We start from the raw sequence: 26,028 nt of genomic DNA, 5'->3' as shown, positions 1-26,028 counted from the left end.
TGTACATGATATATGTAGATACAGATAGACAGACAGACAGATAGGTCATATATAGATATGAAATATGGAGATACAGATATAATACATTGATATATATAAATCTATGTATTATATGAAAAAGGAAAGGGTACTGAAAAGATGGCTCAGCAGTTAAGAGCACTTACTGCTGTTACAGAATATCCATATTTGGTTCTCAACACCCATGTCATATAGGTCACAACTGCCTGGAATTTCAACTCCAGGGAATCTGATGCCCTCTTCTGGCCTCCATAGGCAACACACACACACACACACACACACACACACACACACACACACACACACACACACACACAAACTTTTCCTGACCTAAAAAAAAAAAACAAGAAAGAAAATAGAAAATCCAGAGAGCAGAAACTGGACTGGAATCTCAGTATGCATCATCAGACTCCTGCCTCCTAGCCTGTGGCTCATTGCACCTTCTGCTTATTCTGAGTGGCCATTAGATGGTGCATTTTATAAAAGGTGGCAGTCACAGGCCATAGGCCAGGCAAATTTAATGTTCCTGCTAAGTCACCCATCTGAGGGTGAAAATAAGTGTTTTAAAGTGAATGAGAAACAAGAGAGCATAATGGAGAGAGGAGAAAAACAAAGCATGGCACATTAACCTCAAACACTGAATCTAGATTGAACTGTGTGGTGAGTGGGGCTGTGTGAGTATGTAGGCGGTATTGCTGTGGATGGGTGAGGCTGTGTGGGTATGTAGGGGGTATTGCTGTGGGTGGGTGGGGCAGATATAAGGGGGGGTGAGTGAGAGTGGGTGAGTTGAGGAGACATAGCATGAAAGTGGAAGAAAACCTATTTGAAGTAAGGAAGAAGTGTAGGGAGAGGAAGTGGTAGGAAAGAAATATGAACAATGTGCAACAACATTCTTGTATGACGATGTCATAATGAAACCCATAATTTTGTATGCTAAAATCATCAGTTGTACACTAACTAAAAGTCTATGGAAAATGAGAGCATGTAAGAGCCACAGCCCATGATGGGAGGCAACAGGAAAGCCAAATGAAAACTAGATATCTCTCTGCTCTTCCCTCATGACAAAAGTGCCTGAGATGGGAGTAAAGGAAGATGGTGATTTTCAGAAAGGTAGCTTAACAGGAACATCAAATTCACCTGGCTTGTGACCATCTCATTTTATAAAATACACCATCTAATGTCTGTGCAAGTCACATAGTAAAGTACAGTGATCCACAGGCTAGGAGGCAGGGAATTTGGTGACCCATACTGAGACTACAGCTAAGCTACTACTCTCTGGATCTCTAGCCTAAGGCCCAGCTATTCCTCTCTGGAGCCACTACCTAAACCCTAGCTGCTGCTCTCTGGACCCACTGCCTGAACCCCAGATTCTGCTCCCTGGACTCAGTGTTTAAGCCCTTGAGGGCTTTGCTCTCTTTTCTAATGGGATGGAGTGACCCACCTAGGTCATAATGTGTGCACAGCCCCTGACACTGAAAAGAGAGAGTTGAAAGAGCCCTTAAGGAGTATCTAGCAAAGCAGGTTACGGTTAGTGTCTCTCTGCTCTCCCCTAAGCTCTTGGAAATCAAGAGCAGCCATTGAAGATTCTATTGTACAAGTAGGAAAACTGGAGCCTAGACAAATGACAGTGCACAATCTCAAAGCAAGGATAAGGCAAAGACCAGCCTATAAGGCAGGACTCAGAACATCCTTTTTCTTCCACAGCCTGCTAGGGTGCTTTCTTTTCCCAGCACACACACAAATTCCACATAGGAGGCTCTCAAACATGTTCCACAGAGCCCTGGCACCCAGACAAAATAACATAACATTAATTGAATGGCCAAGCTTCTTCAAAGAGCTGAACAATGATAACGTCCCACAGTCCCAGCTATCATCCTTTTCCCCCATTAGAAAGGCACTACAGGCTGTGGGATGGTAGAACAATGCCTCAAGCCCATCATTCCTCCATCTGGGGCTTCTGATTTTATGTCCTAATAGAGGATTCAAATGGGGGCCACCAAAGCTACACCCTCTGATGGTCTGGCACAGTGCCTGAGAGACCCTCTGGCCAACAGGTGGAACCACTGCCAAGGTCAGTCCAGCTTCCTTAGAGGCCAAAGCTGGACTACAGTCCTCCCCTCCCATGCACTCCATCTACAGCCATATCCACCGTGGTTCCTCCTTCCAGGAGCTGCTCTGGGGTCATATCAAGTCAGAGCTGAGACCAGTCCCAGCCTCTAAAGAAACCCAATCCAACCAACTCATTCCCAAAGATTTTACCAGTCTGTGGTCTTTTCTGCTTTGACCCCCCAAAATACCAGCTACACCTAATGCTGCTGGGACAGTCTGTGTAGAAATGCTCTGACCTGGAAGTCCCCATCAAAGAAGTCATCAACTCCTGCCTGAAGGTCCCACTCAGCCCTGAAAGCTTGCCTGAGACCTGAGAGCCTATGTTCCTTTGGAAGTGGGGACACCTGGGAGATCCGTTCTAGGTGCCTGCCCTACCAATGACAGGATATTGTGACCAAGCTCAGGAACCAATGGAATCATCCCACACCCAGACAACCCTACATAGCCCTGAGAAGGATTCATAAGGATGGGGAGTGCCAGGCCTGATGGTCAAGAGGAAACATAGAGACAGTGTATCTCATAGCCATATATTCAATGAGTATCATGTATGCACATGTAAATATAACATATACACTTCCTTGTGTATGTGTGTTCATAGGGGAGGGAAATGCATGTGTGTGTACAAATGTGAAGAATGTAGGTGTCAACCTCAGCTGTTGTTCCTAAGACACTGTCCACCTTATTTTTTTAAAACAGTATCTCTCACTGAACCTAAAGCTGGCCAAATAGGCCAGATTTGTAAGTCTAGCTGGTCTGTGAGCTTTGGAGATCTGCCTTTCTCCATTCTCACAGTGCTGGGATTACAAGAGCCTATAATTTCAGAAAACTACATGCTCATACCATGTCAAATACAAACACACACACACACACACACACACACATTTTTATGAATGATAAACCAAATCCACTCTCCAACTGTATCAGCGTATCAGTTAAAGTAATCCTCTTTGCTCACCAGTCCTATACAGCTGTCTCCTTGAAACCATAGAGAGCTGGTTCCATATAGCTGCCCATGCCCACCACACTGAGCAGCAAGGGAAGAAAGGTCTTGAGATGGCAAGCTTAGAGGTATGAATGAGAATTTCTGGGAAGAAGTTGTGTCTGCAAAAGCTGATTAACAAGTCAGAATACTGATGTCATGGAGAGGCCAAAATGTTGCTGGTCCAGAGACTAATTTGCAATTTATTATGAGCTATGGTTAGTTTATTAAACAGTCCACCTCTGTTTATCCTATAACTACAGATGAAGTTGGACCTCACATCCTGTGACCAGCAGATTTAAAAAATATATATTTTAGAATGTATTAACTTAACAAACCCTGGTTTCTACCAATTAAATGACTAAGACTGTTGTAGAGAACCACTAAGACTTACAATGGAGTTTTCTCTGCTTGGTTGTAAAAGGCTTCGATATATTCGCCCATGTATTTGAAAAGTGTCTTGATTTATGACTCTTTGTTCCATTACTACAAAAACTTCATGAAACTGCTTCCGCATGGGGACATAGAACTTGGGGTAATTGTGTTTCCAGGCTATGGTGCCCATATTTGGATCCAGAATAATTATTCCCTTTGAGGTAAGAATTGTGTTTTTGAATCAACAGAAGCACACAGCCTTTATCACTTCTCCTCTACATGGGATTAGAATGGGGAAAAAAAACAGTTGCTCCGGAAGGGTGACTAAGAGAATGTGTGGACTTTAAGATTGAGTGGACAGACATTTACAGGGACCCAAAGAGTCTGGTTATAGAGAAACTGCCAATGGGGAGTCCAGTCCCTGCCAGCAGCGTGGCAGCGGGGAGTTAAGAGGGACAGCCATGATGGGCAGAATAGGCACAAAGTGAGATGCAGAACAAAAAGGAAACCTGCACTTAGCTGAGCTGGAAGCCACACTGCAAACTGGTGTGTGAGAAGAGCTCTGGGGAGGCTGGCAAGCAAGAGCCATCTTGAGATGGTCACCTGAGCCATCTTCAGAAAGTTACCACTGCAAGCTGGCTACTTTGGAAATCTTTTTGCTTTCTCCAGTAACTCACAGAAAATACATTGGCACTGCCCCAGTCACACCTACACTGGTCCAGGTACCTCCAACACAATACCATGGAAACACCTCCTTAGGGAATTTTGCAGTGAGATCCAGGTCAGAGACACAGCTGAATACAGCTTCTTTTCCCTTTCCTGGCAGCTTGGGCTGTCACTGTGGTTTGCTTAGTAGAGTCGTTGCCTGGCATGCACAAAGCTGGGCTCCATCTCTAATAGCAAATAAGCAGTGTGTGTCAATGGAATGCATTTGAGGCCCACCTGAGCTGCATGCAACTCCATCTCAAAAAGAAAAGAAAGGAAAGGGAGATTACAGTCTGACAGCTTAGGTAGATGACTGAAGACAGAGTATTACACAACTGCAAGTAGGGACCTGGCCTCAGAACCACAGTCTTGGGCAGTGCAAGGCTTGTATCCCCTCTACCCAGGATGGCTTGCACCTCCAGTCTCTAGGTAAGCATCACCAGGGCCCCACCGATCCTGACACAGAGTTGAGCTCATGCCAGAGAATCCTGAGTTCATGAAGCTAATCTGGCTGAAATAAACTCCAGTCAAAAGAATTTTGATTGTGTATGAGCAGAGAAATGAAGCTTTCCAACCAGCCCTAGCCCTAGAGCACGCCCACTGGCTCAGGTGTGAGTAACAAATACAAAAGGAAGGTATGACTATCACCTTTGCTTATACCCCAAAAACAAAAAGTAGCAAACTAGGTAGGTAGAGGTAAGGAGGTACACACTTGTCCTCACAACTGTCCCAATGAGTGCAATGATTTCTTTTTTTCTTCCCTTCCTTTCTTTTTAGGATTACCTTTTTTTTGGCATTTATGTGTTTGTTCTGCATGTTAGTATGTGCACATGAGAGTGCAGTGAATGCTGAAGCCAAAAGAGGGCATCAGATCTCTGTAGCTGGAGTTACAGATGGCTGTGAGATGTCTGGCATGGGTGCTGGGAACTGAACCCTGGTCCTCTGCAAGAGCATCAAACCCTCTTAACACTGAGCCACCTCTCCAGCCACCTTCTTTTTCTTTTCAAGACTTTCCTTTACGTTTGCTAAATGGTTCATATACATATATTTTGTCCTCTTGTTTTCTTGGGATCACTTTTTTCCTTTTCATCATCCATTCTTCCTCCACATACCACCATTTCTTGTCTTCCCCCTTTTCACTATTCAATATTCTAACTTACTATCATTCTTCTTTTTTACTATTTTTTTTACTTTTTTGTAGACTTTCATCTCATATGTCTTTTTTTCTTTTTTATTTAAATTAGAAACAAGCTTGTTTTACATGTCAATCCCAGTTCCTTCTCCCTCCCCTTCTCCCCTGCCCCCCACCAACCTCCTATCCCATCCCCTTTCTGCTCCCCAGGGAGGGTGAGGCCTTCTACTGGGGAATCTTCAAAGTCTGTCTTATCATTTGGAGCAGGGTCTAGGCCCTTCCCCACGTGTCTAAGCTGAGAGAGTATCTCTCTATATGGAATGAGCTCCCAAAGTCCATTCCTATACTAGGGATAAATACTGATCCACTGCCAGAGGCCCCATAGATTGCCCAGGCCTCCTAGCTGACACCCACATTCAGGGGGTCTGGATAAGTCCCATGCTGGTTTCCCAGCTGTCAGTCTAGGGTCCATGAGCTCCCCCTTGTTCAGGCCAGTTGTTTCTATGGGTTTCTCCAGCCTGGTCTTGACCCCTTTGCTCATCACTGCTCCCTTTCTGCAACTAGATTCCAGGAGTTCAGCTTAGTGTTTAGCTGTGGGTGTCTGCTTCTGCCTCCATCAGCTACTGAATGAAGGCTCTGAGATGGCATATAAGATAGTCATCAATCTCATTATTGTTAGTTGGGGTCATCCTTGTAGACCTTTGGTAGTGCCAGATTTCTCTTTAAACCTATAGTGGCTCCCTCTATTATGGTATGTCTTTTTCTTGCTCTCCTCTATTCTTCCCCTGACTCAATCTTCCTGCTCCCCTGTGCCCTCTTCTCCCTTCTCTTTCTCCTAACTCCCTCTCCCCTCCCCACATGCTCCCAATTAGCTCAGGAGATCTTGTCCCTTTCCCCTTCTCCGGAATACCATGTATGTCTCTCTTAGGGTCCTCCTTGTTATTTGTTTTTTACTTTTAAAATCTTTTTTGGTTTATGTTAATCTTGTTCTGATCAATCTTGTACTGGTGTTGTTAAGTTTGTGAATATCACAGTTGTTATTATTTTTTACTTAATTTCTGTGCCTGGCTGTATATTTGACACTGTAACTGACAGCTATTTACTCCTTTCTACACAGAACTTGAGTGCTTGGTGTAGATGTTTTGTTGTTGAGCTATACTTAGTCCAACTTAAAGTCAACTGTCTTGCTCAACATACAGCTTTCTCCTGTTCAAAATGCAGTGAGTGCTGTATCTCAAAGAACAGAGAAGTTGAAAACATCCATCATTGTGACAATCAGGATCCAATTAGTCATGGCTAGGAAGGGTCTAAAAACACACTCCTGGGTTTCTACCCTTACAGTTACAGCAGAAAGAAGACAAGAACTGTGGCCACTATACCTACAATGAGTACAAAACAGTTTCTATGTTGATTCCATATCCTTTGTGAATGACTAGAGGAGTGAACAGAAAAGACACAGCCCAGAAATACCACTGTCTGCATCGCGCTTCCCTGCCCACTGGAAGTGTTGTGCCTGTGGAAGACTCACACAAGATCCAGAACCCTCCACCTCCTGGCAGAACAAACTGTCAAGACAGAAAAACAAACAAGAGTAATAGGGGAGCTATACAACAGAGATCTTTCTGGAAAGAAAGTCACTGCTTCAAAGCAGTGTGCAGCTCAGAAGACTTTATCAAGAGAACACGGGTCCCCAAAAAGGCTTTCATATAAAAAATAAGAAATCTGCTCCCACAGAAGTACCAATTTCAACACAAAATCAGAAGAAATATGAAAAATGCATCATTACTGATCAAAACATTCCTAATTCTCTGGCAACAAGCTCCCCAGTTATTGAAGTAGATGCAATGCAGATGGGGAATTCAAAAGAATGGTCAAAAAATCAATTAATTCTGAGGAAATAAAGAAAAACAACTGAACAAATTAAAGAAGACAAGACAGGATTTGAATGAAATCAATAAGGAAACATAGATCTTGACAATGAGCCTAACAGATATCTCAGAATCAAAGTTCAATAAGTCACATAAGAAATTCAGCATGGTCTCGCCAAGAGAGCATCTCAGGACATACAGACATATAGAAGATGCAGAAGTCCTAAAGAAAAATAAGGCATGGGCTATAAAGAAGGTCAATAATTCACAGCACTTTTGCTCTTCCAGAGTACCTGAGTGTGGTTCCTAGCACCCATGTCAGGTGATTCACAATGCCTACAACTCCAAATTCAGGGGATCTAATACCCTTTTCTGACATCCACAGGTGACCACACTTACATGCATAGATACAAGTGTGTGTGTGTGTGTGTGTGTGTGTGTGTGTGTGAAACCTTTTTAAAAAAATAATAGAGGGAACCATTATAAGTTGAAGGAGAGATCTGGCACTAGTGAGATCTTCACAGATCTACAAGAATGACACCAATTGGCATTAAGCTACCTTAAATGCCCTCCCATGATAATGAGATTGATGATAACCTTATATGCCATCCTAGAATCCTCATCCAGTGGCTGATGGAAGCAGAGGCAGACACGCACAGCTAAAAACTGAATTGAACTCCCGGAACCCAATTGCAAAGAGGAATGATAAGCAAAGGAATCAAGATCAGGCTGGCGAAATCCACAGAGGCAGCTGGCCTAAACAAGGGGGAATGCATGGACCCCAAACTGATGACTGAGAGGCCAGCATGGGACTGATCCAGGTACCCCCCCAAACCTGGGTGTCAGAGAAGAGGCCTCGGCAATCTATGGGACCTTAGAAAGTAGAGCAGTATTTATTCCTGGCATACAAATAGCCTCTGGGAGCCCATTCCACATGGAGGTATGCTTTCTCAGCCTGGACACATGGGGGAAGACCTAGGCCCTGCCCAGGATGATATGACAGACTCTGAAAATCCCTCATGGAAGCCCTTACACTTCCCTGGGGAGTGGAGGGGGAATGGAGTGGGGTGGGGGGTTGAGAGGATTGGGGGGCCTGGGGGAGGATGGGAGGGAGAGGGAACTGAGAGTAACATGTGAAAAAAGATAAATAAAAAAGGAGAAAAAAATAAAAATATGAAGAGGAGAATATGTAATGCTTGTGGGACATAAAACATAGCCAGTGAAATAAAAACAGAAATTTATCTCAGATTTGGGGAGAAAATCACAGACTTACCAGAAAAGAAATACTGACCAAATCCCACTTAAAATGCTAAGAGTATAGGACTAAGAAAGAATAGCAAAGACTACAAGGGAAAAGTGCTGAAGAGTTTACAAAAACAAACTTGGAACAGCAGGTTGCTCAATAGAAACACTGAAGAACAAGAGAATTTGCAGTAAAATATTTTAGGTGATAAAATGATCACCAAACTAAATTACTATAATCAGGTAGTTACCCTTCAGAACCATTGGAGAAATAAAGACCTTCCAGGATGAGTATAGACCAAGAGAATTGTGCCCACCAAACCAGCGTGGCAGAAGATACTTGAATGAATGCTGGACAGTGAAGAGAAGATAAATACAAACACCACATACACAGGAAATGCTTGACACAGTGGTACACCTGTGTAATATGTACACTGTGGAGGTGGAGGCAGGAAGATCAGGAGTTCAAGATCATCCGACACAGCAAATGTGAGACTAGCTTGAGCTACATGAGACCTTGTATCAAAATAAAAGAAAATAAGCAAAAGCACACAGGAAAGAGGAAATGCTGCTGAAATGACAATAAGGAAAGAATCAACATTACAAAAATAACAAAAAATTAAAAAGTAGTACACACCTTTGAAGTGTAGCCTTGAATATAAATAGTCATAATTATTCAATTAAACATGCAGGCTGGCTGTTGGATTTAAAAACAAAATCAAGGGCCTGGAGAGATGGCTTAGTGGTTAAGAATATTTACTGCTCTTCCAGAGGATCAGAGTTCAGTTCCCAGCACCCATATAGGGAGTTTCGAAAATGACTTTAACACCAGCTCTGAGGAATCCAACACTTTCTTCTGGTCTCTATAAGCATCTGCATACATGTTCACACACACATACACATAATTAAAAATCAATTTGTAAACCAGTTCTTTCCTGCTTGCAAGAAACACATCTTACCAGCAAAGACACATAAGCCACAAGTGAGAAGTGAAGAATGGTCTTCTATGAAAATTGAATCCAAGCACAGTGGTTGTAATCATGTGTGACAAATCAGATTCCAAGTCAAAATGAATGAGAAGAGACAAAGATGATCACTGTACATTTTAAGGGTCACACAATAATACATGCAACAAATGTCTTTCTGCGCAAATGTAAAATACAATACTATAAACATAAAAGAACAGATTCCCAAAATAATAATAGCCCTAGGTGATTCCATTATGCCATCTCAACAAATGATAAGTCATGGGAGGGAGGAAAATCAACATGGAAACATCAAATTAAACTACATTACAGATCAAATGAACTTGACAGAGATGGATTGAATATTTTACCCAATAACTGAATGCACTTAAGAGTTCATAAAATAGATCACATTTATAACACAAGGCAAGTTTTAGTAAATAGGAAAAATAAGACAATTTTTTGTATTTCATCTGATCACTATAGGATAAAACCATAAATCAACAGCAAGAGAAACTATACAAACACATAAAGATTAATCAATATAATATTAAATTATTCCTAGATTATTAAATCAAAGATGAAGTTAAATTTTCTAGAATCAAATGAAAACAGAAATATGTGAGGAATAGCAGAAATAATTATAAATGAACTTTTATAGCTATTAATACCTACATCTTAAAAAAATCAGAGAGATCTCAAATAAATAACCTTACAATGCATTCTAAGACCTTACAAAAACAAGATCAAGCCTACATCAAAACCGGAAGAAAGAAAGGAATTTTAAATACCAGGACTGAAATTAAAGAATTAGAGTATAAAATGACACTACATGATCAGTGAAACAATGAATTGGACCTTTGAAAAGATGAATGATAGTGACAAACCCTTAGTCAAATTGATCAAAAGAGAGAAGAACCAAATATCTAGACTTGAAGATGAAAGGGGGATATTGCAACAGATGTCACTGAAATACAAAGAATTATTAATCAATATTTTAAAACTTTATACATCAACAAATTTGAAATTTTCCTAGAAGAAACAGATAAATTTCACAACACACATGACCCACCAAAATTGAACCAAGAACTCAAAACAACTTAAACATGTCAATAATAAGCAATGAGACTAGTGCATCAATAAAAAGTCTCCCAAAGGGGATACCTTGCTCAGCTTAAACACAGGGGTGTGGAAGGTGGAGAGGTGCCTTGGTCCTGCCTCAATCAGATGATGGGACAGACTTAGTATACTTCATAGGGGAGGCTTTACCCTCCCTGAGGAGCAGATGGGAGGAGGGAGCAGGAGGAGAGGAGGAAGGGGAACTGGGATTGGAATGTAAAAAATAAATTAATTTTAAAAGAGAAGTCTCCCAACAGATTCCAGAGAAGGGGCAAAAAGAAGATATGAGCCAGAGGATGCAGGAGAGTGTTGTGAATGCTTTCTTGGGGATATTTTGTGACTGTTGCCCTCAGGAACTCACAGCTCCTATGGTTATCGACACAGGATCAAGCCAGTCAACATTCCAGCAAGGACAAGGGACAGACTTTCCCCTTTTGTTACTCTGTCTCTATAGAGTAACTTGAGGTAAATATGTGGCACCCCCAGCCCTGCTCCTTGTTTCATCTACTTGGGGAATTTATGTTTTTCTGTGAGTTTTAGAGTTATAGCTTCTGTATCTGCCAAGAATGTCATTAATAATTTTAATGAGGATTGAAATGAATCTGAGCCATTTTCAATAATACTGTCATTGAGCCATATTAAGTCTGCCAATCCACAAACATGGGGGTTCCCTCCATCTTCAGCGTCTTCTTCAATTTTCAGTTTAGGTGTATTTCTGGGTATTTTATTCTTTGAGGGGGGACTATTGTAAACAGTTTTCCAGTTCCTTTCTCTACATGCTCATTATTGATGCATATTGACGTACCTTACTAAATTATCAGATTTAAAAAGTCTTCCAACAGATCCAGAAAAATAATGATGTGGGAGCAGAAGATAAGGGATAGTTGAAGAGAAGAATATTAGAGGTGATGGAAAAAAGGAGGCGTTAATGAGGAAAGATATAATCAAAGAACACTATCTGCAGTAATAAAATGTCACATGCTACAAATGTATAATAACAAAACTATGAAAAGGAGGGCTGGAGAGAGAGTTCAGCAGCTAAGAGCACTGGTTGCTCTTTCAGAGAGCCCAGGTTCTATTCTAGAACCTGCATGGCAGCTCACAACTGTCTGTAGCCCCAGCTCCAAGGGATCCCTCTTTTGATCCCTTCTAAGTAACTGATATGCTGTTTCACTTATGAAATGATTACAAGAAAAGAGTTTGTACATTTTCAATTTAGGCAGTAGTTTTCTAGAATTCTCTATAAGAATTTAGAAAGACCCACCTCATTCCACCACCTATCACCAGCAGACAAGCTTTGAGATGAGATGCCTGACATAATTCTCAGCCTCTGTTCTCAGAAAGAGGCTCCCAGGGTGTAGGTCTGCGTTGGAATGAAAAGACTCAAATTCAGAATCACTGAATGTCAGAGTGCAAAGACTCTCCATCTCCACCAAATCCAATGGTTTTCAAAATGGTTCTACAAGGGGCCAGCAAGACGGCTAAGGAGATAAAGGTGCCTGCTGCCCAGCCTAATGACCTGGGTTCAATTCCCAGGATCCACATGGTGGAAGAAGAGAGCCTGACCTCCATACGCACACCATACCTTTCCCCCCCTTCTCTCTCTCTCTCTCTCTCTCTCTCTCTCTCTCTCTCTCTCTCTCTCTCTCTCTCTCTCTCTCTCTCTCTCTCTCTCTCTCTTCTATCTCTCTCTTTCTCTTTCTCTCTCTCTCCTCTCTCTCTCTTTCTCTCTTTCTCTCTCTCTCTCACACACACACACTTACACACAAAATAATGGTGTAATTTTTACAGTTTATAGTGCTTCTAAAGAAGTCTGGGGTTGTATGTAGATGTAGGAGGCAGAGACACAAACAGGGACATTACTGAGCCAATCTGGTACTCCATTTCCACCTGAGAAACTCCCATATGAATCACTTAAATATTGAGATCGCATAGTCTGAACTACAATCTTAAATCTGAGGCCTACTCCCAGCCCTTGCTCTGGCCTAGAAGAAATAAAGCTTGGAAGGATGTTCTCAGGGTCCTGATAAAATCAGCTTAGCGCACGCGCGTGCGCGCGCGCACACACACACACACACACACACACACACACACACACACACACACTCCATCCTGATGCTTTTTTCTTTCTTTTTTTTGCGGGGATGGTGGGGAATCAGGGTCTCTTCATGTAGCCCTGGCTGTCCTGGAACTCTCTATGTAGAACAGGCTGACCTCAAACTCACAATGATCCACCTGCTTCTGCCTGAAACCTGTCACTGGCATCTCTGGAGTTTCTGTCTAACAAGCTGGCATTAAAGTTTAGGCAGGTGACTCTAGTCTAGGGAAACTGAGGCCCTCACAGACCCTACCTAGAAAGCCTAACCATCCCACCAGCTCTGCCAGCTACCCAGCCTCCTGGGGAGTGGGAACTGAATGATGCCTGCGGAGCAAAATCCCTGGAGATGTTCTGTTGTCGAGCTGTAGCACCCATGAATCACTGCAATTAGATAGCACTGGGAATTGCCACAAAGGGAGCAGAGGGGTGACAGTATAAAGTTCTGGGTGAGCAACAGTGGGGGAGACCAGCACCAGCAAGAACTCAGCTCTAATTCCAAGTGAGGGCAGTGAGAAGGGGATTCAACTCCATGAACACCTGCAGCTCATTTCTGCTTTTCTCGTCCCTGCTCTTTCCAGTCTGCCATGCCACCCGGAAAGGACAGAAGGCAGTGCGAACTTCATCTCTTGCCCCATTAAGTGGAAATGGCTTGAAAGACACTTTCTCCTTGAACCGGCTGTGCTTAGCAACTTGATTTAAAAATGAGAAGCTTCCTGATATCTTTCTGCAGACCTCTTAAATCAGAATTCACAGGAGTGGAACCCTGGAATCTATATTTTTATAAAGATCTCCATTGATTTTCATGCTGTCAGTCCAGCTCCGAATTGTTATAGCAACTAAATTTGGGAGCCTCCACACATGTCCATATTGAAGGGGCCTGGTGCTATTTTAAAACATTGAGGAAGGAGGAGATGAGGGTGGAGAGAAAGAGAGAGTCGATTTTTTTAAAAGGAACAGAAGAATTAGACAATTGGGCTGGAGTGATGGCTCAGTAGACAACGTCATACAGGCATGAAGATCTAAGTCCAGCCAGACAGTGGTGGTGCACACCTTGAATCACAGAACTTGGGAGGCAGAGGCAGGTGGATCTCTGAGTTTGAGGCCAGCTTGATCTACAGAGCAAGTTCCAGGACAGCCAAGGCTACACAGAGAAACCCTTTCTCAAGAAGGAAGGAAGGGAAAGAGGAAGGGAGGGGGAAAGGAGGGAGGGAGGGAGGGAGGAAGGGAGGGAGGAAGGGAGGGAGGGAGACCCAAGTCCAGACTCCCCAGAGCCTACGTAAAGCCAAAGAAGACAGCACACATCTATAATCCTAGCAGCCCTACAGTGAGATGGGAGGCAGAGACAGGAGGGTCCCTGGAATCTCAAGAGCCAGCTAGTCTGGTGCACACAAAGAAAAGCAATAGAGACCCTATCGCTGAACACCGTGGGAGGTGAGGACCAACACCTATAGTTTTCCTCTGGCCCTCACATGGGAACTGTGGTGTGTGTGTGCTCGTGCAGAGGGAGGGAGGGGAGAAACTAATGTGAAAACATGAATTGGACAAGATGATCTACCCATTAAGTGAAAGGTTGATGGAGAACCCAGTTACTGTGCGACCAGGACAATGACAAAGATGTTAGAACAACTTGGTGTTATATGTCCAATATGATCGAAAGAGAAATCCCAAATGAGTGTGGTGGTAAACACCTATATTACCAGAACTAGAGTGACTGAGGCAGGGGGATAGCAAGTTTGAAGCCATGCCCATGTGAGCATGCAAGCCTCCCATCAGCCTCTCTGTGTCATATTGCTTTCTAGAAAGTCGACTAAACAAAATATAATGTACACGATAATAATTAAATAAACATAGCAATGTTGAACTATGGTTACATAGTTAAGTAAAATATGCATGGGAAACGAGGATGATAGCTGTGTCAGTAATGTACTAGCCCTGCGTGCATAAGGGCCTGAGTTCAATCCCCAAAACCCACATAAAAAAGCCAGGTGTGGCAGTGTGAGCCTGTAATCCCAGCATTGGAGAGGTGGAGACAGAAGAATCTATGGGGCTCTAGAGCCATCCAGCCTGGCCTATGTAGTAAATTCTAGGCCAGTGAAAGACACTGTCTTTAAAAAGAAAGTAGATGGTGCCTGAGGAACCACATGCCCAGACAAACATGTGCACGTGCAACTGCACACACATGCACCTCTACATGCACTCACATATTAAAAAGTAAAGCTAATTCTTCCTAGGATTTAATCCACTCAAGGGACCACCAATGTACTATTATCTTATTTAATCCCTCAACACGCTCAAATGTGGCTACTATTATCTTGCCCATGTACAAAGAGTCTCAGGAGACTCAAGTAGGTCACCTGAACCATGCCAGGAGTCACTGGGGGAGCCCGGTTACCTGAACCACAAATGGCAGATGGAGAAAAAAGCCCTGGGAAGGAGAATCACTTTTTGTTCCTCCTCAGGAGTCTGTTTAATGGTAGAGAGGCCAGAACCCTTGCTTTGAATAGCTGAGCAATTTAGAAAGACTCATGTGGGTTCTCCTTTTTTCAGCTTGAAGATAGGAGGGAGCCTTGAAACATCCAAGACCAGACCTTTGACAATGATGTTCAACCCAAATATTCTGTTTTCCTTCCCAGACTGTTCCCCAGTTGCAGCTGAAACTCACCAGAGCCACCAAGCCACTGGGAGTTACAGTCAAGAAAACCTAGGGCTCACTGCTAATCTTAACACTTACCAACCTTGAGGAGCCCTTTGGGTTCTCTATGTCTGTGACTGGTCTACAGAGAGGGGCCATACTCAGGTCTCCTTCACGGAAGAAGACTTGTTTCCCACACAAAGTGGGCAATGAACAAGTGTTACTTCCTAACCTTCAGACCCTGCAAATGTCTCCCCATATTCCAGGTCCAGAGCTCATTGACCAGTGACCCACAACCATGATCAGCCAATACCTGAAGCCCACCAGGCATCTGAAGCTGTTTGGATTAATGTACTGTCTGGTGATATCTCTCCTGGCATTGCAACTCTACTAGAATGCAAACCCAGAAGTCAGAAACTTGTCCCCCTATTCTAGACACTGCATAGCATACATGTAAATGTCTCATTCTGCAAATGCTTGTGGATAAGTGCAAACAACAGCAGAGCACCACTCTATGAGTCAGAATACCTAGCACCCTGGAGACATCCACACCACAGGATCCACTTGAGTTTGTCCTGTAAGAGACACTGAAAATCGTGGCAGGTCCAGGGCAAGGGATCCAACCCCCAGAAGACCAGAAGCATTTTAGCCAGCTGGCCATGACACCTACCAACTCTCTACTCTGTCAGGCCAGGGACTGGACATGTCCTCTTTGTTATTTGTGATGTCTCTGTTGGAATTGGAGAATGCAGCATCAATGGCCACATCAGCAGCAGCAGTGTCTGCAAATGCAGCAGGCTGGTCAGCCTGCTGGAGAGATCCAGGCTGATCAAGGAGCCAAGGGCCCGCTCCCCTGGGCATATCCCGCTGCTGCGGCTGACCACAGTAATTCATCATGTTTAAAACCTCACCCATGGGAGGGGCCCAGAAAGAGGCATACAAGCCAAGCTACAGGTTCCGAAGGAAAGTGTGTGTGTGTGTGTGTGTGTGTGTGTGTGTGTGTGTGTCTGTGTCTGTGTGTGTGTGTGTGTAATCTTTTTTATCGATTGTAAAAGGACAATAAGAAACAGTCAATCTGCAGGATGTTACATAAACAAGATCCAGAAGAGAATTCTTGTGGAGTAAATAGTCAAAACAATGTAAAGAAAATCAGCATCCCTAGGGAAAAAGTTCCCCTTTTCCTCATAGGAACTACTTACCTGTTCTGAGACTTTATACCCCACTCCTTTCATGGGTAGCAAGCTCAGACAGGAGTGTATCCAAGCCACTGAGTGACCTTGGAAAAGTCACTTGTATTCTTCTCTCTCTCTCTCTCTCTCTCTCTCTCTCTCTCTCTCTCTCTCTCTCTCTCTCTCTCTCTCCCTCCCTCCCTCCCTCTCTTTCCCTCCCTCCCTCTCTCTGTCTCTCTGCGTGTGTGTCTGTGTGTGTACTAGTATATAAGTGCATATGTGTGCATTCATCATGCATGCATGCATGTGGATACCAAAGATCAATCTCAGCTGTGTGTGTATGTGTGTATATACAAGTGCACACATATATATGCATGCATGTAGATACCAGAGATTAATCTCGGTTCTCATTCCTCAGACATTCTGATCTTTTTCTTTTGTTTTAATTATTTTATCTTACTTTATGTCTATGGGTGCTTTGCCCGTATATATGTCTGTATACCATGTGCATGCCTGGTGCCTCTTAGAGACCAGAAGAAGGCATTGGATCCTCTTGAACTGGACTTACAGACAGTTATGAGCTGCTATGTGGGTTCTGGAAATTAAACCCAGGTCTTCTGGTAAAGCAGCAAATGCTCTTAACTGCTAAGCCATCTCTCCAGGCCCTCTGCACTTTGTTTTTTGAGACAAGGATCTCTTACAGTCCTCTAGTGAGCTCACTGGTTAGGCTGGGCCAGGTGACCGGAGAGCCCCAGACATCTGCCTGTCTCTGCCTCCCCCGCACTGAAATTACAGGTGCATTACTCTACACCTGGCTTCTATACGTCTCAGGGTATCAAACTGTGCTTAAAAGGTAAGCACTTCACCAGCTGAGCCAGCACCCCAGGCCCATTTCCATTCCTGTTATCTCTAAGAAGGAATAGCTAGATCAGGATACACAGGTCTGATGGTGTGGAAGTAGCTCGTGCAAGCAGTCTACTTAGGTGTATATAGCAGGCAGGTCCAGGACAGTGGTGCTAAGCTGTTCATGAGGTCATCAGTATAAACCTGGGAGGGTTCAACAACCAATACAGAGTGAGACTCTCACGAGCTACTTATTATCCCCACTATAGAGCCACTGGGGACACTTGTGGCTCTTTGAAATTCCATTTGCTTCAGCAGTGCTATGGATTCTCCCCTATGGGACCAGCTCCTGGACACCATACCAGACTTAGCAACCAGGTGTACCCATGGAAGGCTGGTCTACAGCCCCAGAATGCCCCTTCTCCCAGACAGGAACAGGAGAGGTAAGGGCAAGGAATGGGAGAATAAGGGGAAAAATAGGGGCAGTGGGCCTTCATTGACATAGTCTAAGCATTTCCCCAAGTGAGAAACTGAGACTTGAGGTCAAATCTTTATTTCAGAATCCTTCAGTCATTGAGAACCAAAGGCAGGATTCCAAACCAGGTCAGACTTGAAGCCCCAGCTTTCTTCCTCTTCCACATTTACCCTCAAATATGACCAGGGACACCTTGGCGAGAACAGAAAGGCATCACTGGTCTCAGCATCTGTGAGCTACTGTAACTAAAAGCCATGGATGAGGTCATTCAGAGCAATGGAAATATACAGCTCACAACTCTGGAGGGTGGGAAGGCCAAGGTCAAAGCAATGATAGACTCAAAGTTTGAAGGACCATTTTTCTGCCTCCAAGATGATATATTCTAGCTGTCCCTACATAGAGAAGGCCAACAGCCTCCCTACAGCCTTGTAAAGGCATCAAGCCCATTAGTGAGGACAGAATCCCCATGACTTAATCTCTGAATACCACAGCTTTTAATATTTCCATGTTGGGGAATAGTTTTAACATGAGAATTTGGAGTAAACACTCAGACCACATCAGCACTACATACTTATATGTAGGCTCCAAAAACATGTACTTATGGGGCTTGAGAGTTAGCCCAGAAGTTAAGAGCTCTGTCTGCTTTTGCAGAGGTTCACAACCACCCTTGAATGTGAAAAGAATGGGATCCTAAAAGACAGCCTTGAAATTGGCAGAACCAATACACCAGGAAATGATCCCAGGGCTCCAGGTGTGACAGTTTGAGGTAGTCAACAAGTGCCTGAAATGGCATGTTCCTCAGTTCCTCCTGAAGAAAATGAGCTAAAGACCCTCACAGAAGAAAATCTTCATCAAGACCTCAAAGATTTAGAAGGTGGTAGTCAGGCTGCTGGGAGAGAAAAGTTGACAATCATCTCCCCTAGATGTGAACTCTGTGAGTCACAATACCAACATGCCTGGAAAGATGTGCCCACTGGTACAATAGTGGCATGATGGTTATGGGGGAAACCAACCACTTTCTGCTTGAATTTGAGTTCTGCTCCATTCATATATGACATTGTAAACCTGCTCAAAAGCTCATGGCTGGGAGGTCATAGGCCCTTGGAGGAGGGGGCTATGGACATGATACCCAACTGTTCTCTAAATATTTGCACTTATATCCATAGATCAGTGCTGCTGCCACCCTCAAGCAGAGAAGCTTCTCTTTGTAGCAAGGGACAGTGCAGACATTTGTGACTAGCCAAATTGCTGAGAGCAAGTGATTGTTAAGTGCTCAACCCTAAATGGGACATCTCTTCCACCCCCTTAAGGCTCAGGGAATATCATAGAAGAGGGGCTGGAAACAATGGAAGAGCAGGGTGGTGGGTATAAGTATCACTCTAAAACACCGTCTTCTAGACACAGCAAGCCTAATGCATCCGTGAACATACAGTAGCAGTGACCACCCAAGACCAGCACAAGATTGAGTACACAAGCATTGCACCATGGACAGGGAAAGAGTCCGTAAGACCCCAACCCTCTCAGGTGATCTATAGACAGTTGCAGAGAAGGAGGTCATATTCCTCAGTGGTATATGTGTTAGTACATTGCTGCCACTACAGCAATAACCCCACATCCATGCTCATGCAGGCAACCTCTAATTAAATGCAGTATGTCACAAAAAAAGGCCACGAATGTAGGAGGGAGGCTTTAGGAGGAGATTTGGTGGGATGCAAAGAGAATAATAAGGATAATAAGAGAACAATAATTCTTTGGTCAAAGAATATTGTATGTGTGTATAAAGTTATAAAGAATACACACATACACACACACACACACACACACACACACACACACTTCCTGGCTTTAGTCTCTCTTTAGCAGAAGCATCCTCAGTAGCACCCAGCAGCTTCTGACAGGGGACCATTACTCACTGGACAGGCAGCCTGGGAAACCCCAGCCATCTGCTTCAGTCCCAGCATGTTTCCAGCCCTGCAGACAAATGCATCACAGACAGGAAAGGCCGGGCCACCATCTGCACATAGCCTTTACTAAGGGTCTGCAATATCTTAGGGTCTTGGCCCAGCTGTTTGTCCATCCTGGGGAGGGAGCCCTACTGGCCTGACCTACATGGGCCTTTGGCCCTTCTTGACCTGAATAAATCACCTAGGAGTCTTCTATCTGCTCCATAGTGAGCAGCTTCCTTGCTCATGGAAAAAAAAATGTTTTAACCTTGAAAGCAGGAAAGTGTGGGATACAACTCCTGGGGCAGAAGTTCTCAACCTGTGGGTCAAGACCCCTTGGGGTCAAGTGGCCTTGCCATGGGGATCACTTAAGACCATTGGAAAATGAAGATATGATTCATTTACACTATGATTCACAAATAACAAAATTACAGCTATGAAGTAGCAATGAAATAATTTTATGGCTGGGGGCCACCACAGCATGAAGAACTATATTAAAGGGTGGCAGCATTAGGAGGTTGAGAAGCACTGGCCTAGGGCCAGGGCCTTATGGACCCTTCCCCTGTCCACAATGGAATATTTGTGGGCTCAGTCTTGTGCAGATCTTGAGTGGCCACTGTTGTGAGTTTGTGGATGTTACACCCATGCCATGTCCAGAAGACAGAGCTCTACAACAGCACTTAATCCTATCCCTCTGCTCTTGCAGTCTTTCTGCCCTTAGGCCTTCACCTTCTGTGATCTTACCTGAGCCTTAAATGACTGGAGTAGATGCCCACTTAGGGCTGAGCACTGAACACTTGTTTAAGGATGGAATAAAGGTTACTTTACCTTGGTCTATATTTGTACAAGACTAAAGAAATAACTGCTTTCTGTGGTGTCTCTTCCTACAGAAGTTGAGAAAGGGGCTTCCACTCAAAAGGTCTTTGGTGAGACTCCCAAAGAAGTCATGTGAAAGGAGAAAATAGTGGCCATTTCTTATTTTACTTTGCTTTTCTTTGTTTTTTTGGGGGGGAGGTGCATGTGTGTGTTCACAGGGAGGCCAGAGGTGAGCATCAGGTGTCCCATTCAATAACTCTCCACCTTGTTTCCTGAGACCAGGTATCACTGGTCCATAGAACTCACTGGATCAGCTCAGATGCCTGGCCAGCAAGCCTCAGAAACCAAGGATCTTCCTCAGCTCTAGATGACATGTGCTCTCTGCCTAGGCCAGCTTTGACATGAACAGTGGTGAACTCAGCTCCTCATGCTCACCTGACAAGTATTTTTATCAACTAGACATCTCCCCAGGCCCAGGAGAAGCCATTTTTGCTGCAACACTCCATTAATGTTCTTCTATGGAATGGATTGATTCCCCCAAGACAATGAGTCAAGAAGGAGGCCCAGTCTTCTGGGGACCCTGTGACCAGTCCTATATGGAGAGAGTATTAAATAGAGGCCATGGAGTTACCTCCAGACTTCCAGTCCTACAAGGCAGCCATAAATAGCATAATGTTAGCATCTGCTTGGCTTTATCCAGCCCTCACTCTGCTAGTTGGAGGACATATGTGACCTTGGATGTATGTGACCTACAGAAGGAAGTTTACCTGTCCTGTCTCCTGAGTTATTATGGGGACAACAGAGAATAGATGCAGGTCTACCCTCTCTCCCCTGTCCCATTCCTAGTACCTTCCCTTCCAGTGGGGAGCACCCAGGAGCCTAAGGTCTCCTGACCCTAAAACAAATCCATACCTGTCTGTGACTGCAGCTTTTCTCGACCCTTATGGTAATGTGCACATTAATTTTTATTTCCAGATTGCAAATTGGTGACAGGATGTGGGCTTTTTCTCTTTTTCTTCAAGTGATTTGGGCTTAGCTGTTACTCCAGTCCAAAAAAAAAAAAAAAGCCAACACCAAGCTGATGTCCGCAACCAAGATAAATTATGTTAGTTTTTGCAGTGAGTGAATTGGGGCAGGAAAAAGATTTCACCAGAACAGAATGTTCTGGGCTGAAAAGGTGACTTCAAGTAGGTTTGCTTCTTTGCAGGAGTTCCCAGATGGGTTCAGTTCACCTGCTCCCCCTGGGGCAATGCTCACCTTAGGGGTCTCCAGTGTGGTCTGATTGAACCCCCAAAGTCTGGGAGCAGAGGTGGCTTTAGACATCAGGTCCTGGCCACAGGTAGTGTGCCCTCTAAGATTGAGGCTGTGAGGGAAGGCAGGAAGAAACAAACGCATCCTGGGTGTTTAGGGGGAAGATAGTTGTCACTAGTCTAAGAAGTCACACTGAAAAAGAGACGAGGGCTACATTCACTGGTGGAGTGCTTTCTAATTAATACAACATGGACTGTGTGTGTGTGTGTGTGTGTGTGTGTGTGTGTGTGTGTGTGTGTGTGTGTGTGTTTAGGAAGGTCTCAGGCATGACATTACAGAATAGTGAGTCATTTAGTCAGACCACTGGCTCCAAATGCCTCTAACTAAAACAGAAGCTGCAGTGTAATAGTAGTGTGTCTAATACATGGGGTCTTAGGAGATGTTGGAAAAGTACTGGCCTTGCACATATAAGGACCTCAGTCCAGTCCCCAGAATCCACCTCCAAAATCCAGACATAGTGGCATGCATTTGTAATCCTATTGCTCGGGAGCTCCCTACTGCTCAGGTAGATTCTTAAGTCTTGCTAGTCAGCCAGCCAGGTAGAACTCATCCAGTTCTAGGACAATAAGAGACCATGTGTCAAAATTCAAAGTGAACAGTGCCTGAGGAATGACACACAAAGTAGTCCACTCGCCTTCACATGTCTGAGTACACACATGCATACCTACTCACACACACAGCATACAACCCATTGTTCAGCCACTTTCCAAAGATTTGTTTATTCTTATTTATGCATGCATATCCGTGTGTGTGTGTGTGTGTGTGTGTGTGTGTGTGTGTGTGTGTGTGTGTGTGTTCAGGTACCCTTGTAGGCAAGAAGAGGGCATCAGATGCCCTGAGAAGCTAGTTACTATAAGTTGCTTGATGTGGATGCTGGAAACCGAACTCAGGTCCTATGCAAGAGCAGCAAGAGCTTTTAACCACTGCGTCATCTCTCCGAAGTACACGTGGGCATGCACACACACACACACACACACACACACACACACACACACACACACTGTTGTGTCACTTCTTGGTTATCTTTCTTAGATAACAAAACCAGCCCTGACTCAAGTACCTTAGTGGTCAAATGGTAATATGCTAAAGTTTAATTACTTTTTCTGCTATTGCTTCACCTATTTTCATCTCACCCAAACTTTAAAGCGAGTGATAATGGCTTCATGTTTATCAGCATGTTATATAGATTCCTTTCACAATAAATACACACATGTTTTGAAAGGCAGGATTTTTTAAAGAAGATACTAAAGGAAATCATATTAGATCTGGATTTCAGATATGAGATCATTAGGATGAAATATGAAAAGCTAAAATTGGAGAAACGCTGGATTAATTGGAAAGAAATACATGGCAGGCAACTTCTTTCCTACGTCTCTCTCAAATTAAATAATAAATCTTGCTGCCTTGTTTTTCCAATGATAATGAATGTTCTGGCTCTTCCCGTTTTCCCATCCCTTTCTTTTCCCAAGGCTTTGCTAGTGGGAGAGGAATTCGTGGCTGCTAAGAAGTAAGTCATTCTCATTCCCCCTGGATTTCACGTGAGTGCTCCAGGAGGTACCTATGTTCGTTAAGCTCCATCATTCATTCATCCATAAACACTTGTAGCCCCCATCTCAGTAGCAGTCCTTAGCAAGCGGCACAGTATGCAAAGAGCAAGAAGACAGGATCTAGCTGAGGAGACAAATGACAACAGCAACAGCTGGAGAGGAGGGTCAAAAACACTGCACAAGGACTCATGTGACACTGGGAACAGGGAGGGCATTAAGCTGGGGAAAATATTCCATGGAAGATAGGTATATAGGATTATAGTTATACCTGTGTGCTCCTGAAGAGCCATGGGTGGAGACCATCTCATCACCATCACTTTTCTGCTGTGAGATTTTGGCCAACCTCAGTCTGCTTTCCAGTATTTTAAATGCAGATAACTCCATCTCCCTTTTCACAGTGCCGAGAGAACCCAATGAGACACAGCGATTGTTAGTGTTCATTGTAAACTTGATGGCATCTAGAATCACCTGGAAGACAGGCCTCTGGGCAGCCTGTTGGGAGTTGCACTTGATGGTGTTAACTGATACTGAAAGACCCATCTTGACTGTGGTCAGGACTGTTCCAGAGGCAGCACATTCCAGAATGCACAAGATGGAGAAAGCAAGCTGATCACTACAAAGCATTTCATGTTGTTTATTCAGTGAGGGTGTGGTGTGAGCAGATGCTTCAGGCTCCTGTTGCCTTGACTTTTCTGCACTGATGGACTGTGCCATTTGACTGCGAGCAGAATAAGCCCTTTCCCCATTAAAATGCTTTTGTTAAGATATTTTATATGACAACAGGAACAAATGCTAAGAGGGAAAGTGAACATAAAGCACCCAGCATAATGTCTAGTACCCAGTAAGTGCTCAACAAATGCCCAGTGACTTCTTCAGCTCTTATTGTCCAAGGTCTCTCCACCATATTTGAACTTTCATACAAGCACCCCTTTCACAACCTCAGCTAATCCTAGCTGGAGAAGGTACAGAGGAGTTGTGAGGTAAGATGTATTGGGTCCAAAAAAATTAAAAGGAAAAAAATCAGTCCTTGGTTTAAAAATAGAAGCAGTTTCCAGAGCCCATCAGAAAATATGAAGATGGGGTTGGAGAGATGACTGGGGGGGGGTTAAGAGCACCTACTGTTCTTGCAAAGTCTGTAAGTTTAGCACCCACATCAGGTGACTCACCTATAATTCCAGCTCTGTGGGATCCAACACCCTCTAGTGGCTCCCATGAGCACATGCACTCACAGGTGTGCACACCTCCACACAGACATGCATACACATAAATAAAGATCATCTGTTTTGAAAAGTGAAGAAGAGCCAAAACCAACACTATAGACTCATAGATAGAGCCTTCCCATGTCACAGCACCACTTCCTGAGCTTCAGTTGTTGCTGACTGCTCTACCTGCCTTGTCTGTGCCTCTCTAAGATGCTCGTCCATGCTCTCTTCAGGCTGGTCTTCACTTTCCCTGTTCTCTTCATACCCACTGCTGAGATTTTTGAGGCAGCTCATCTTCCAGGAAGCTCCACTCCCACCCCTTTTAACCTGTCTAAGCTTCATCTCTAGAGTGCCTGCCCCCTCTGTGAGCCACCTGCCTATCTCCAAAGTCTAGTTTCCATCTCCTCTAGAAATGCAAGACTCGGGTCGTGGGTAAGACTCTCTCTGTCTCTCTCTGTCTCTCTCTCTCTTTCATTCTCTTTCTCTCTCCCCTTGATCTTTCCCTCATAGAAATAGAGAAGAGGCAGCAAATCCTCTGGAATGTGTCTGTGCCATCCTGCCCTCCTCAGGTTCTTTTGTGACACCCACTCTTTATCCCTCCCCAACATGATAAAGCAAAAAATGTAGGACCTTGGAGCCAGTGAGAGGACTCAGTTGCAAAAGCACCTGATGTCAAACCTAATGGAGCCATAGGGTGGAAGGAGAGAATTAGACTCCATAAATTATCCTCCTACAAACATGCATGATAAGGCATATGTGTACTCACACATATGCACATGTACACACATGCACATACACACAAAGTAAATAAAAATGTAATTAAAATTAAGTAAATAGATTAGTGACTTGGTAGATTGCTCAGAGGTTGAGTGTGTAATGCCCTTGCAAAGGACCTTAGTCAGGTTCCCAGTGCCTACATTGCATGGCTCACAACCACCTGTATTTCCAGCTCCATGGGGATCTGATGCACTCTGCGTGCTTCTGTGGGTATTGCATTCACATGCACATACCCACACACTGTCTCACACACACACACACACACACAATTTAAAATAAAATAAAATCTTTAATGAAAAGTGAAATAAAATATTAAGCCTACTTGTCATTCCAATCAATGCCCAAATACCATACACATTCTGCTAAACACCTGCTTAACTATCTCCTGGGATCATCACAGCAACCCTAGAAGTTATGTCATTTAACTGATTAGAAAATCAAGACCAAAGGAGAATTCGTGAACTCTCCCAAGATCACCTGTCTAACAAGGTACAAAACAGACTTTAAACACGTATAGTCTGACCCCAAAGACTTCTGAATCTCCATTTCAGACTCTTCTTGCCTGACAACTTGATGTTGATCTTGTTCCATAAACGATAACACTTAAGGCTACCGTAAATGTCTGTAAGACACAATTAGCTTAGGAGCTGAGGAGACTGAAGAGTGGCATAGGCACCAGTGGAAGGGAGTTGGACATGGTGAA

The 26,028-nt window shown here is 43.9% G+C and overlaps 1 protein-coding gene across 1 annotated transcript in view; it reads right to left on the bottom strand.

Annotated features, from left to right (window-relative positions):
- The window catches only part of LOC101839104 (insulin-like growth factor-binding protein 3), a 53,360-nt gene extending 37,221 nt beyond the window's left edge, over positions 1-16,139 (bottom strand). Inside the window, 1 exon segment of the mRNA XM_013111512.3 lies at positions 15,924-16,139. Coding sequence (XP_012966966.1) covers positions 15,924-16,139 — 216 coding nt within the window.
- Between the last annotated feature and the right edge of the window lie 9,889 nt (positions 16,140-26,028).

Source organism: Mesocricetus auratus, unplaced genomic scaffold (genome assembly GCF_017639785.1).
Source record: "Mesocricetus auratus isolate SY011 unplaced genomic scaffold, BCM_Maur_2.0 Super-Scaffold_100007, whole genome shotgun sequence".
Classification (NCBI taxonomy): domain Eukaryota; kingdom Metazoa; phylum Chordata; class Mammalia; order Rodentia; family Cricetidae; genus Mesocricetus; species Mesocricetus auratus.
Note: the sequence above shows the minus strand (reverse complement) of the source record. Positions and strands in the feature narration are given on the sequence as shown.